General features: G+C 41.8%; 1 protein-coding gene across 3 annotated transcripts; it reads right to left on the bottom strand.

Annotated features, from left to right (window-relative positions):
- Window positions 1-855: 855 nt before the first annotated feature.
- LOC139405925 (rhomboid, veinlet-like 2 (Drosophila)) lies at window positions 856-12,839 on the bottom strand. Of its 3 annotated transcripts, none has more exons than XM_071148375.1 (8): window positions 12,485-12,839; window positions 11,229-11,483; window positions 7,649-7,797; window positions 3,800-3,912; window positions 3,297-3,397; window positions 3,134-3,194; window positions 2,945-3,006; window positions 856-2,144 (listed from the first exon to the last, which is right to left on the bottom strand). In XM_071148375.1, the coding sequence occupies exons 2-8, from the start codon at window positions 11,463-11,465 to the stop codon at window positions 1,968-1,970; spliced, it is 900 nt and encodes a 299-aa protein (XP_071004476.1). In that variant the 5' UTR covers window positions 11,466-11,483; window positions 12,485-12,839; the 3' UTR covers window positions 856-1,967. The 3 variants fall into 3 exon arrangements, with proteins under 3 accessions (XP_071004476.1, XP_071004478.1, XP_071004477.1); XM_071148377.1 differs by having other exon boundaries at window positions 12,704-12,802; XM_071148376.1 differs by having other exon boundaries at window positions 12,489-12,676.
- Window positions 12,840-13,750: the final 911 nt, after the last annotated feature.

The raw sequence follows: 13,750 nt of genomic DNA, 5'->3' as shown, positions 1-13,750 counted from the left end.
TCTCAGTACGAAACCTTAACCCCAAATCCCAGGTGGATTATTGCTGGGTTAGACGGTGTGCCAGTCTGGTTCTGCTTTACTCTACTTTAATACAGGAGCTAACATTGTTTGGGATTGAACAGTCTGGTACCCAATATAGACGGACTATACCATTCACCTGAGAACACTGTGTACTGCCCTGAAATGGTCTCTCTTTAGAATACAAGTCTAATCATTTGGCAACACTAGGGGGATTGAGTCACTTTCCAAATTAGTCTGATTCAAACACATTTATAGTCAGGGGTTCACATTAGGTGAACCTTGCTTAAGGATTTTATTTAGCCTAGATTCAATCAGTTTGGTGAATGTAATATTTATTTGCAATGACAACTTGGCCATTACTAATTAATCAGTACTTTCTGAAGTTCATTACCCCTCTTACCCAATAGCTTAAGTGTCCACAAAGCAAACAAGCACTAACTAGCACACAATGAAATAAATGGCACTGTATTGATGTTCCGAGTCTGGATCTATGGAATGTTCCACATAAACTGGCGTGAGTGGTGGCTGTCATTGGGGTACGATCAATTGTCTTTTTTTTTTTGAAGCCACTGTCGGCTAATGAGAGCCATAGAAGCGAGGCTGCATGGCACCCTGGTTCAGGTCAGACATCAGCCAAGCAAATATCCTGCTCCATACCCATTCACTAACCCCCATGTCTGGCTTGCTGAAGGCCAGATGAATTAAAATTGTTTTGCCAAGATTAACATATTAGTCATATAACACCAAATAGAGTTTAAACAACAAAAACTCAATCTAATAATTTTCAGAGATTGGATTATGCGTGGCTTTGTCAACACACATGATCTGAAGGGATTTTGGAAATGTATGTCAAATATTTATTTAATGTAAAAGTGATGAAGATACAGTATCAAGTCTGGTGATTTTTTTTTTAAAAGCAGAAAAAAAAAGCTTCAAATAAAAAACAAGTAATTTACATTTGGAATGTTATGCTTTTTACCTACGATTTACTTGGAAAGTACATGGTAAAGTTGTAATTACATAAATACCTAAAGTATGTATTGGTTTCTTAAGAGATTTTTTGAACCACCATTTGGTTTCAGATACCAACTAACAAATATCACCACAAATAAGTTTAGGAAAAACATTTGAAGATATCTTCAATAAAAATGTGCCACCCAGATGGCCTTAAGTTGAGGCCTTTTCATTTTACTAAAAATGTTATGTAGACTAATACACACTGGTACAATTGAAATGATATAGAAAATGCCTAATATACAATGGAAAGTGCTGCCCTCTACTGTTCCACTGTACACAAACATCCTAAAAACACCCAAAGGACTAACAGACAAATTACAAACTGCTGGCAAGTAGAAAAAGCTAAAGAGGAAAACAAATTAAAAAGATGTGTTCAATAAATTATCATTGAAAGAGTCTTAGCCAAGGATGTGTGAGCAGATTTACATTGATATGTACTATTGGCAGACAGCGTCTCATCCTGTCAACAGGGAAGTGAAACAATAACCTGGCATTGGGCCATTGTCATGGCTTGTTTATGAATTGACACTCCAGTCACCAACAGATGTCACACTGCTCCTGATGGCTTGAAAATACACACTTGTAGGCCAATCTAAAACTTGGAGGAAAGGACCTGCTTGGGGAAATAATGTCCTACCTCACTGACCAATCAGGACAAACATCATGAAAAAAAGACCTGTAACACCAACAAACAGATATATTGAGTTCAGTACAAAACCTAGAGATCATTATCAACATCACTAAAAAAAACATGTAACAAAGAGAATTTGTGCTGTGTGTAATACTACACTTCAGCAACAGGGGGTCCCTCTTTCCATTTAAATCTCTTCTCTCCTGCAGTAGAGATTTACATTTTTTGGATAACCTTCCAAGTCCCTGAAATGCCCTATTTCCGTTATTCAAAACGCATTCATTCGTGTAGTGTGGAATTATGCAGGGGAAAGGAAGATGTTGAAGAGCACAGCGAACAAGAGGAAGACTACATAGCCGACTATGCAGAGCCAGAAACGCGGGTCCTTCAGGAGCTTCTGGTTGTAGGCGCTGAAGAACACGTAGCCAATGGTCATCCCAGCCACCCCTCCTCCGATGTGCGCCACAAACGAGACCTGAGGGAGACCAGGGTGGAGTCTCATTTCAGTCGCGTTTTCCCTTCAAACCAACAAAGACATGCTGTGCTGCAGCCTTACCCTCTGCCCTCTGCCCTGTCACTGTGCCCTCTGCCCTGTCACTGTGCCCTCTGCCCTGTCACTGTGCCCTCTGCCCTGTCACTGTGGTTAGTATGCAAAGGGTGGACAGCCAGTAAAACTAGCAGGACCAGTTTGAAAGCAGCCAGTGAATGTGGAACTGCACTTCTCACAAAGACCAAGAAAACAGGAAATAAATGCAAGATGAGAGAGGGGAAGCAGGTGATAGATTAGTAGTCTATAGGCCAGTCAGTTAGGCTGCTGGAAAGACAAACAGCTGCAACCCTTATCATGCTCTCAGCTTCTAAAGCAGAGAGAACAGAATCAAGGATCACACTCAGTTTTAGTGACAGGAATGGTTTGGGTGCAATAATTCAGGGGGAACAGACAGGTTGTGTGTGTAACACAGTGTGTGTAGAGGGCAATCTGGTTTAGATATTAGTCAGTCCTGTGTAACTGTAACCTGTATAATGCAGCTGGGTGGTACTGTTTTGTCTCTAGTTTTCTATTTGCATACACTGATAAAAGCCAGATCTATTCACAGTTATATTGGTCTAAGGTTGGACTTCGCATAAGAGCCTCTCCAGCTGTGAACTAAAGACTGTTCTAAAAAAAAGCATTGCTCTCTGCTGAAACAATACTTATCTGTTTGTGGGAAATATTTCAATGCCAAGCATTTTAAGAAGAGAAAGGGCATGCGAAAAAGAAAAAAAATGTCTTACCTTCAAGCCAACGTCGTGAGTAAGAAACCTTCTGTAAAGGGCGAATCCGACATCTGTCCCGACTTGAGAAAGAAAACATTGAACGTTTAGCTACTGAAATACGACCACAGAGGCGTGGGCGCTGCTGGAACAGTAAACCTTGAGGCACTGGTGGGCAAACAAGAAGAGTGGATCTGAGAAGAGACCTACCAATAATTACAATCACTCCAATACGAAACACTCCAAGGACAGGAATCATCTCTCTGAAGTTCTGTAGGCCAGGGTGTAACACAAGAGGAAGGAAAAAGGAAATAATGAGAGAGAGAAAAACAATCTGCTAAAATAGTAGAATCAGCAGTTAGCCAGAACTCACCACAACAGCATTCATGAAGTATCCCCCTATGAGGGCATATACCCCCCCAGAGGCCCCTACCAGAGCACTGAGAGGATCAAATATGGAGCTGGCCAGGGAGCCTGAAGAAAACATGCATGAGAAGGTCATCTATAGCTTTACAGACATTTCAGCTATGAAACCCAAACAGGAAAACTAACTTTTGAGAAGCGAAAGAATTTCAGACTTAAGTGTGAAACGTGAATACCATCTACACAGCTCTGTGGCTGTGAGTTGCTAGCATTGTGCAGTCATGATCAGGAAAAATCCGGAGGTGGTATGTAAACAAGCGAGCTAATATTAACTAAGGCAACCTGTTGCGCACATTGTGTCGGTTAACCAATCTAATGCTATACTATTCATGTCACTAACCAAAACAGAGTCAACTTAAAAAGCAACTTTATTCAGTCATAACAAACCTTTGAAGACAACTGTGTCTAATTGACTGTACGTCAATGGAAAGGGGGGTGTATGTGGATGCCCACCTGCTAGGACGCCTGCCATGTAGACCATGCCCACTTCAAAGCCTTTGTGGACCAGCTCCAGCGGGATGCCCAGCAGTAGCTGCATCACCAGGTTGCCCAGGATGTGCTCCACGCTGTGGGGGAGGATGACAGAGGGGAGATGGAGACATGGGAGTTGGGACTTGGGAGTACATTGGTGGCGCCAGGAATTTTTCACTGGGGTAGCTTGGTCATTGCAAAGGGGCTCTTGCAATCTATGAAGTACGCACGCGCACACACACACTAGCTAAAATCCAAGCTAGTTAGATACTATTTCGACAATAGTAGCCTCTTTGCCCCAGGATACTTGTACACTGGGGCCAGTGTCAGAGAAGTTCATAAATCATTGAAGCCACAGAAATTATATCAGAAGCATTAGTGTCAGCTGGTAAACTTGCCAACCAAAGTGAAAACAACTGTGCATTCTAGCATTCAATATTTTCAAGCTAGTAGTAGCTAATAGCCTCAAGGCGGATTTCCACTATCAGCGTTAAATCAGATAGCCACGCTAGCGTCGCCCTCATGTGGCTGCTAGAAAAACTAGAAAGCAAGCATCAACAGCCAATCCAGCAGGGGCTAGAAGCTATAGTCAGCTTTTATTGGTCGAAATTGACGCGATATCGTGGAGTATATGGATAAAGTTCAGCTTTCCACAACTTTGGTCCCGTCCTGTTCCCATGTTTGCAAGCAAAGTACATTTCAACACATCCTAAAAATATTATTTTACCTGAGAAGATACTCAAATTATTTCTGGTAAAAACTCCTTATGTGGTAAATTCCACAGCATAATTTAGCCCACTGGCAAGCTAACTAGCTAACATATTCAACTCAAGGGCAACGATTTTGAATGGACATCAAGCTAATGTCGTCAAATTCATGAAAATGGGGTCCTTTTAAGTTGCTAAATTATATTAGTAGATTTACTGTATTAACCTTTACCCAATGCCTTTTATAAAGGTTTCCAAATATGAGAAAAAATGCAATCCAAAACCTTAATTAAAAGGCATCAGGTTGAAGTAAATTAAGCCATGAATAAGAATATAATTGTACATATCTTAAATTACCACATTTTCATGAATTTGATCAAATAAGCTTGAAGCCCATTCAAATACAGTACAGGTCATGCACCAGAAGTACAGTGGCTTGCAAAAGGATTCACCCCCTTTGCAATTTGTCTATTTTATTGCCTTATAACATGGAATTAAAATTGATTTCTTGGGGGTTTGTATCATTGTATCTCCTAATATAATTTAGCAACTTACCTTCAGAAGTCACATAATTAGTTGACCCAGAAAATATTAAAAACTAATCGGCCTATATCGAATCTTCCATTCTTCTCAAAAAAAACATGAAAAAGCTGTTGCACTGCAACTTACTGCCTTCCTGAAGACAAACAATGTATACAAAATGCTTCAGTCTGGTTTTAGACCCCCTCATAGCACTGAGACTGCACTTGTGAATGTGGTAAATTATTTTTTATTGGCGTCAGACCGAGGCTCTGCATCTGTCCTCATGCTCCAAGACCTCAGTGCTGCTTTTGATACCGTCGATCACCACATTCTTTTGGAGAGATTGGAAATCCAAATTGGTCTACACGGACAAGTTCTGGCCTGGTTTAGATCTTTTCTGTGGGAAAGATATCAGTTTGTCTCTGTGGATAGTTTGTCCTCCGACAAATCAACTGTAAATTTCGGTGTTCCTCAAGGCTCCGTTTTAGGACCACTATTGTTTTCACTATATATTTTACCTCTTGGTGATGTCATTCAGAAAAATAATTTTAACTTACACTGCAATGCGGATAACACACAGCTGTGCATTTCGATGAAACATGGTGAAGCCCCAAAATTGTCCTCCCTGGAAGCCTGTGTTTCAGACATAAGGAAGTGGATGGCTGCAAATGTTCTACTTTTAAACTCAGACAAAACAGAAATGCTTGTTCTAGGTCCCAAGAAAGAAAGTTCTTCTGTTGAATCTGACAATTAAGCTTGATGGTTGTACAGTCATCTCAAATAAAACTGTGAAGGACCTCTGAGTTACTCTGGACCGTGATCTCTCTTTTGATGAACATATCAAGACTGTTTCAAGGACAGCTTTTTTCCATCTACGTAACATTGCAAAAATCAGAAACTTTCGGTCCAAAAACGATGCAGAAAAATGTATCCAGGCTTTTGTCACTTCTAGGTTAGACTACTGCAATGCTCTACTTTCCGGCTACCTGGATAAAGCACTAAATAATCTTCAGTTAGTGCTAAACACGGCTGCTAGAATCTTGACTAGAACCAAAAAAAATCATCATATTACTCCAGTGCTAGCCTCTCTACACTGGCTTCCTGTTAAGGCAAGGGCTGATTACAAGGTTTTACTGCTAACCTACAAAGCATTACATGGGCTTTCTCCTACCTATCTTTTTGATTTGACCCTGCCGTACCTACATGTAAGCTACGGTCACAAGATGCAGGCCTCCTTACTGTCCCTAGAATTCATAAGCAAACAGCTGGAGGCAGGGCTTTCTCCTATAGAGCTCAATTTTTATGGAATGGTCTGCCTACCCATGTGAGAGACACAGACGCGGTCTCAACCTTTAAGTCTTTATTGAAGACTCATCTCCTCAGTAGGTATTATGATTGAGTGTAGTCTGGCCCAGGAGTGTGAATGTGAACGGAAAGGCACTGGAGCAAGAAACCACCCTTGCTGTCTCTGTCTGGCCGGTTACCCTCTCTTCACTGGGATTCTCTGCCTCTAAACCTATTACAGGGGATGAGTCACTGGCTTACTGGTGCTCTTCCATGGAGGGGTGTGGGTGTGTCACTTGAGTGGGTTGAGTCACTGACGTGATCCTCCTATCCGGGTTGGCGCCCCCTCCCCCCTTGGGTTGTGCAATGGCGAAGATCTTTGTGGCGAAGATCTTTATACTCAGCCTGGTCTCAGGATGGTAAGTTGGTGGTTGAAGATATCCCTCTAGTGGTGTGGGGGCTGTGCTTTGGCAAAGTGGGTGGGGTTATATCCTGCCTGTTTGGCCCTGTCCGCGGATATCGTCGGACGGGGTCACAGTGTCCCTCGACACCTCCTGTCTCAGCATCCAATATTTATGCTGCAGTAGTTTGTGTAGGGGGCTAGGGTCAGTCTGTTATATCTGGAGTGTTTCTCCTTTCTTATTCGGTGTCCTGTGTGAATTTAAGTACGCTCTCTCTAATTCTCTCTCGGAGGACCTGAGCCCTAGGACCATGCCTCAGGACTACCTGGCCTGATGACTCTTTGCTGTCCCCAGTCCACCTGGTCGTGCTGCTGCTCCAGTTTCAACTGTCCTGCCTTCGGCTATGGAACCCTGACCTGTTCACCGGACGTGCTACTTGTCCCAGACCTGCTGTTTTTAACTCTCTAGAGACAGCAGGAGCGGTAGAGATACTCTGAATGATGAAAAGGCAATTGACATTTACTCCTGAGGTGCTGACCTGTTGCACCCTTGACAACCACTGTGATTATTATTATTTGACCCTGCTGGTCATCTATGAACATTTGAACATCTTGGCCATGTTCTGTTTTAATCTCCACCTGGCACAGCCAGAAGAGGACTGGCCACCCCTCATAGCCTGGTTCCTCTCTAGGATTCTTCCTAGGTTCTAGCCTTTCTAGGGAGTTTTTCCTAGCCACCGTGCTTCTTCACCTGCATTGCTTGCAGTTTGGGATTTTAGGCTGGGTTTCTGTGCAGCACTTTGTGACATCAGCTAATGCAAGAAGGGCTTTATAAATCAATTTGATTGACTAAAAAGTTTGGCCAATGGAGAATCTCCAGTGGGCTTGGGCATCTGTGTGAGGTGAGGTGACCCTTACCCAGCGTGGACAAACATGTAGGAGACGAAGCGCCACGCCTCCTCCCGCCGGTCAGACTTGTAGGAGAGAGGGCTGTTCCAGATGCCCTCGCCCAGGGTGACCCACTGCTTCTGGGGCTTCCACACCGCATAGTAGATAAACACTGCTAACTGTCCAGACAGACACAGGGTAGATCAGTGACTAGTTACATAATGACAGGAGGGGTCCTGAAAGGCTAAAACAGTTGCTTTAAAAATGTAGCCATTCGTCAGCCTTTCATAAAGGGTTTGCAGTATGGGCAGAGCAGACCATTACAGCAGCATACAAACATGTTTCAAACTGATAAAACACAATGGAAACAAAGTTAATGAGAAGAGCAGAGAGAACACTAGACAAATTCCCTTTAAAAAACTGCATTGACAAGGCACATTTTTCCACTCACTTCACCTTTAACATAAAAACCCACATCTCAAGGATTCTGCCATAACAAGCTCACCATACTACTACAATATCAGTGAAATGTCATGGACAAAGTGTACGGTTGTGTATGATTACAGTTTTTTTTGATTGCTAAACGACAGTGGACACAACTGGAGTCACATGTGCAAAACTACAGTCTGCACAGCAGCAGTTCATGTGGACCAAACTCTAGTTCGTTTTTCATTGCTTGAACACAGTTTTCAAAACTCTACACACTTATCCCATGACTTTAACCACAACCTGCACAACACTGTGGATTTACAGCACTTTGTTCAAATGCTAACACACTGCTGTCAAAACTGTGAACCACACATTCAAAACGGAATAGATTTCAGCCTTGTGCCTTTCAAACACTGCTGATTGCAATTTCAGCTGAAAGGCTAAGCAGGTGTCTTGTTTTAGACTTGTTAGTGAACACACACACATATTACAGTATATATAGGTAGAGCTCAGAAAGACTCATTTTGGAAATGGAACAAGGAAGATGGGTGCGTGGAGGAAGACAAAGAAGACAAAGAGCTGTTATTTCAGATGAAATAAGGGCTACACTTATAGACCATGTCGTGAACCATGGTCTCTCATTGAGAGAGGCAGGGTTGAGTGTGCAACCCAATCTGCAAAGATCCACAGTGGCATCTGTAATGCGAATTTTCCATCATGCAAACAGGTGAGAGTTACATCCATACAGTAAATGAAAACATTACAGGAATCTATTTTGTATTGCAATTATAGAATATTTACACAGATATTTATTACAGTAAGTTTGACCCGAAAATATATTTTTACAACAGGACCCAAAGGCTGCCCCCAACAGGGGGAAGAGGAAAAATATTTTCAGATGCGCAGGAAAATGCTATTGTTGACATGGTTGTTGTCGACAATGCAATAAAACTGCAGGAGATTCAAGATAGAGTGCTGGCTGATAATGATATATTTGAAAATGTTAATTCTGTCAGCACAACAACTATTGCTCGAGTCCTAAAGAAACACCAAGTTACAATGAAACAGTTATACACTGTACCGTTCGAGAGAAACAGTGAACGGGTAAAAGAGCAAAGATACCAATATGTCCAGGTAAGACATCTGAGGTTACGTACACAGCTATACAAAATATTTACAGTAAAAAAAACACTAGCATTTCTACAGTAAAACTGTGCACTTACTGTTTTTCAGAGAGTAATGGAGGTGGAAGCACTGGAAAGACCACATTCATTTGTATTTATCGATGAAGCTGGATTTAACCTTGCCAAAACACAGCGCAGAGGAAGGAATGTTATAGGTCAAAGGGCCACTGTGGAGGTTCCAGGCCAAAGGGGGGGAAATATCACCACGTGTGCTGCAATGGTCAATGATGGTTTGCTTCTCAACACACCACTCATTGGCCCATACAACACAGAAAGGCTTATAGCTTTCCTAGAACAGCTCTATGCTCAGCTAGTGCCAGCAGAACAGGGGAAGCCAGTAAGAAACCCCCAAGTTTTTGTCATAGTTTGCGATAACGTTGCTTTTCACCACTCTGCAGCTGTCACAGATTGGTTTGCAGCACATCACAGATTTATGGTTTTGTACCTGCCTGCATATTCACCCTTCCTCAACCCAATAGAGGAGTTTTTCTCTGCCTGGAGGTGGAAAGTGTTTGGTCACCACCCACATGACCAAATGTCTCTTTTGGAAGCCATGCGTGCCGGATGTGAGGACACGAGTCCAGAGGACTGCCAGGGATGGATAAGGCACTCCAGAAGGTTCTTCCCCAGGTGCATGGCAAGAGAAAACATTAGATGTGATGTTGAAGAAAACCTGTGGCCTGATGCTAGAGAGAGGCAGGATTAGCCCCTCAATTATTTGTTCGAATTACAGTATGTACTTTTAGTTTCTACCTTTTTTTTCTCATTACTGTAATTCCGTAAATTATTGAAGCAAACTGCTAAATTTCATTTACCTTAAAGAATTGTTATGTTCTAAAATAAATAATAAATCATGTGAAAGAATGTCACTCTTTTCTTTGAAGAAAATATTACTTTGTATGAAGTCCCTGAAATTGTTCAAACTGTAAAGATGAAAAGTTTGTATTTTCTGTATTGGTGTTTGATGCTAGTGTTTTTACTCTGTGTGTTCTGAGTGACAGTGTGTGTTATCTCAGTGAGGGTTGTGCATAGTGTTTGGCTGCACTGAGCGTGTTTTGAGCCATGTGTTAAGAGTTGTGTTGCTTGGAATGAGTTTTGCAGGTGATGTGAACTGTTTAGCTCAGGTGACTGTTGGTAGTGCAGACTGTAGTTAGAGTTTTGCACATGTGACTCCAGTTGTGCCCACTGTCGTTTAGCAATCGAAAAAAACTGTAAAAACACATTCCTTAAACCCTGGTCCCAATGTCAATTGTGCTCACTCTATTTTCATTGAGCCAACGCATAGGTCTATGGAGTGCTCTAAGAACCTTGGATGAATTCAGACATTGAGATGGAGAAGCTGGCCGAGACCTCCCACAGCAGAAGGAGAGAGAGGAATGTCAGGTACAAGAGCTCTACAGTTCAGACCGTAGCCGCATCCAAACTCAGTGTTTGAATACACAAATACCAATGTTGAGCCATTTTAATAGAGCTCGCCAGCTTGTAGTCCTAAAAAACAGAAATCTGTTACCTCTGGTTTGTTCAGCCATTCCTATGGGGAAAATTAATGGGGAAAGAATAGGGTTTTGGACATAAATATCGAAAATAAGGTTGGAGGTTAACACAGGCTTAGGAGAGTTTATACTTTTTGTTCTAATGAGATATCAGTCAGTTAACATGACCTTTATTACTTATAAAGCCTTTGTGCTTTATAGGCTTCAAAATTCAGACAAAAGTGGCGTTAGCGGACAAAGATTATCTCATAGAGCAAAACGTAAAAGATCTCCTAAGCCTGTGTTTACCCAGACCTTATTTTCAGCATTTATTTTAAAATGAACCATGGTGGAGGTACAATATCAGCTGCACCCCTCTCTTTAAATACTACGTCCAGAGCATTTCCTAAAATTTTAAATTCACCCAGGTATAACAACACAATCATCATAACGTATGCAGATGCATTAGAGACTACTTGTTGTCAGTGCTGTGCTGCCATTAGTATGATGCGTATCAACCCTCACCTCTCCGATGCTGATGAGGATGATGAAGATGGGAGGGGGGCAGCAGTTGGCTCGCTCCAGGTACTGTTCGTGGAGTTCTTCCGGAAGCATCCACTTGGAGATGGAGCGATGGAACCTCTCACAGCATCCAACCTTCCTATTCCCGTCATCATCACCTCCCGTATCCCCCATCCGTCTCCCATCTCGGTCAACAGGGTCTACAGCGAGGGGGTCCTGCTCTTCAATGTCTCTGTCCATCACTCCTCAGATTGTAGCCTAGACAAATAAAGTGGATGAGTCAAATGAATTGACAGGAAGAACATGCTACATTTCTCCATTTTAGATCATGCATTCCCTATGAAAGTATGTCAATGTCTTTTTAGTATGTGTCGATAGACATACAATGAGGGCTGGTTTCCTAGACACTGATTAGATTTGACTTAATCGGTGTCTGGGAAACTACACCATAGGCGGAGGATTTATTTGGACTAAAGGGTTTCGCCGTTCAAAGGAACCGTAATTGATTTGTTAGAGTGTATGTTGTGTTAAATGGGTTGGGTTTACGTCAGATTAACAAAACTAAGGGTGAGATATTGGCTTCTGAATTACGGGTTGAGTAGATAAAAGGGTTAACGACACATTAGTGAGGTATTTGATACTGTGATAAACATGTAAAGTTCGGCTTTGACGTGTAAAATTGTTGTCTCTGGGGACAATTAGAGTAGTTACGCAACACAGAGCGGATGCTTTCGGGGGCCAGAAAACTTACCGCATGAATCCCAAACAGATATAGAATTTGGCAAAAACAATTTGAAACCTTGATTACATTGAGATACAATCACATATGCATCTATATGTGTGGGAATACTTGGGTTTTCCCCCCAAAAAATGTTTTACTAATATATATATATGTTTATTTTCTCCGAAAACTTAAGCGGGGAAATAAATTCGGACGGCTCATTAGGTAACCCTGGCCAAACACATCAATGGCTGATATATTGGGCTACTTTGGAGTCTGCCACTGTAGGGTCAATATGAATTAAATAAATAGAAGCGCGGGCAATACACGTGAATTTCCCTAAACCCCTTTTCGATTACCTGGATTTTTTCAGTTTACTTATATATGAACCATGAGCCTATGTAAACTTAACCCACACACATGATCATGTCCCATTCAGTACAGAAGTTGGTCTGCACATTTTCCATAATAACAGCGGCTTTACTCTGTAGGCCTATATAGAATGCAATGGTATTTATAAAGTTTAGAAGTAACTTACGTACGGACTGAAAGCGCTGCCGTGAAAAATTATTCAACTCAACGTTTCCACTAGCATCTTAAAATACATAAATTGTGGAAGTTCTCAAATACTTTTGTTTTTATATTTTCACGCAATTCTAAAACAGTCCGGACATTCCAAGGCGTGTAAAATCCTCACAACTGCACATTTGGGAAAATGACGGTCTATTCTGATAAATGACTTGAGATAATTATAGACCTCGCTTAGCTTTTCCTGAAGCGGAACTTCCTTTTTCCAAGCAAACCTCTGAAGTGGCACTACTTGAAAAGCAAATCTAAAAAGTTGAATGTAGCGCAAACTTGGCAGGCATTTTGCAACAACTTACCTGCGCTTCCGGTAACACCTGATATAGGTGATGTCGTCATGGGCTTTGGCTGGAGGTCCCCATTTATATATATATATATATAAAACCCTTATTTAACTAGGCATTTTACCTGCATAATGTCCATCAACAACTGGTCATTAAAATTGTGATATGCATCGTTGTTTCGTGGACCACAGACAATCAACGACTCTGGTGTCAACATATTTCAATTATTCCGAAGGAAAAGACTGCTGTACTGCCAAGCATCCCATCAATGCCATTTCTGCACAATACGAGTTGTACCAGTAGAGGGTGTAAGAGACCATTACAAAAGAATACCCATAATAATGACTCGCCTCAAAAAACAAGTTTTACATGTACTGAATTTATTGGTCTGCTTGTTGATTTTCACATATACAACAATCCTCTCAGATCTTCATAAGTGCCCATGGGGGGGAGGGGGAGGTTAGGAATTAGTGTTAAATTAGACATTTTGTTATTGTTACAAGAGTTAACTAGTCATTCAGAGCATTCGGAAAGAATTCAGACCTTGACTTTTTCCACTGTTACATACGTATCTTCAAATGGATTAAATTGCCCCCCCCCCCCCCCCAGCTACACACAATACCCTGTAATGACAAAGAAAATAAACAGGTAAAATCACATTTACATAAGTATTCAAACCATTTACTCAGTACTTTGTTGAAGCACCTTTGGCAGTGATTATAGCCTCAAGTCTTCTTGGGATGACATTACAAGCTTGGCACACCTATAATTGGGGAATCTCCCATTCTTCTCAAGCGCTGTAAGGTTGGATGGTGAGCTGCACAGCGATTTTCTGGTCTCTCCAGCCTTGTTCGATCGGGTTCAAGTCCGGGCTCTGGCTGGGCCACTCAAGGACATTCAGAGACTTGTCCTGAAGTCACTCCTGCATTGTCTTG

Source organism: Oncorhynchus clarkii, chromosome 3 (assembly GCF_045791955.1).
Source record: "Oncorhynchus clarkii lewisi isolate Uvic-CL-2024 chromosome 3, UVic_Ocla_1.0, whole genome shotgun sequence".
Lineage (NCBI taxonomy): Eukaryota > Metazoa > Chordata > Actinopteri > Salmoniformes > Salmonidae > Oncorhynchus > Oncorhynchus clarkii.
The sequence above is the reverse complement of the archived record's forward strand: the minus strand, read 5'-3'. Positions and strand labels throughout refer to the sequence as shown.

What these genes read in the sequence shown, in the direction of transcription:
- LOC139405925 (XM_071148375.1), bottom strand. Translation starts at nt 11,465, where the DNA reads ATGGACAGAGACATTGAAGAGCAGGACCCCCTCGCTGTAGACCCTGTT. An exon ending in TCCTCATCAGCATCGGAGAG is followed by an intron (nt 7,798 to 11,228) that starts GTGAGGGTTGAT and finishes CTGTCTGGACAG; the next exon opens with TTAGCAGTGTTTATCTACTA. An exon ending in CTCACGACGTTGGCTTGAAG is followed by an intron (nt 2,145 to 2,944) that starts GTAAGACATTTT and finishes GGTCTCCCTCAG; the next exon opens with GTCTCGTTTGTGGCGCACAT.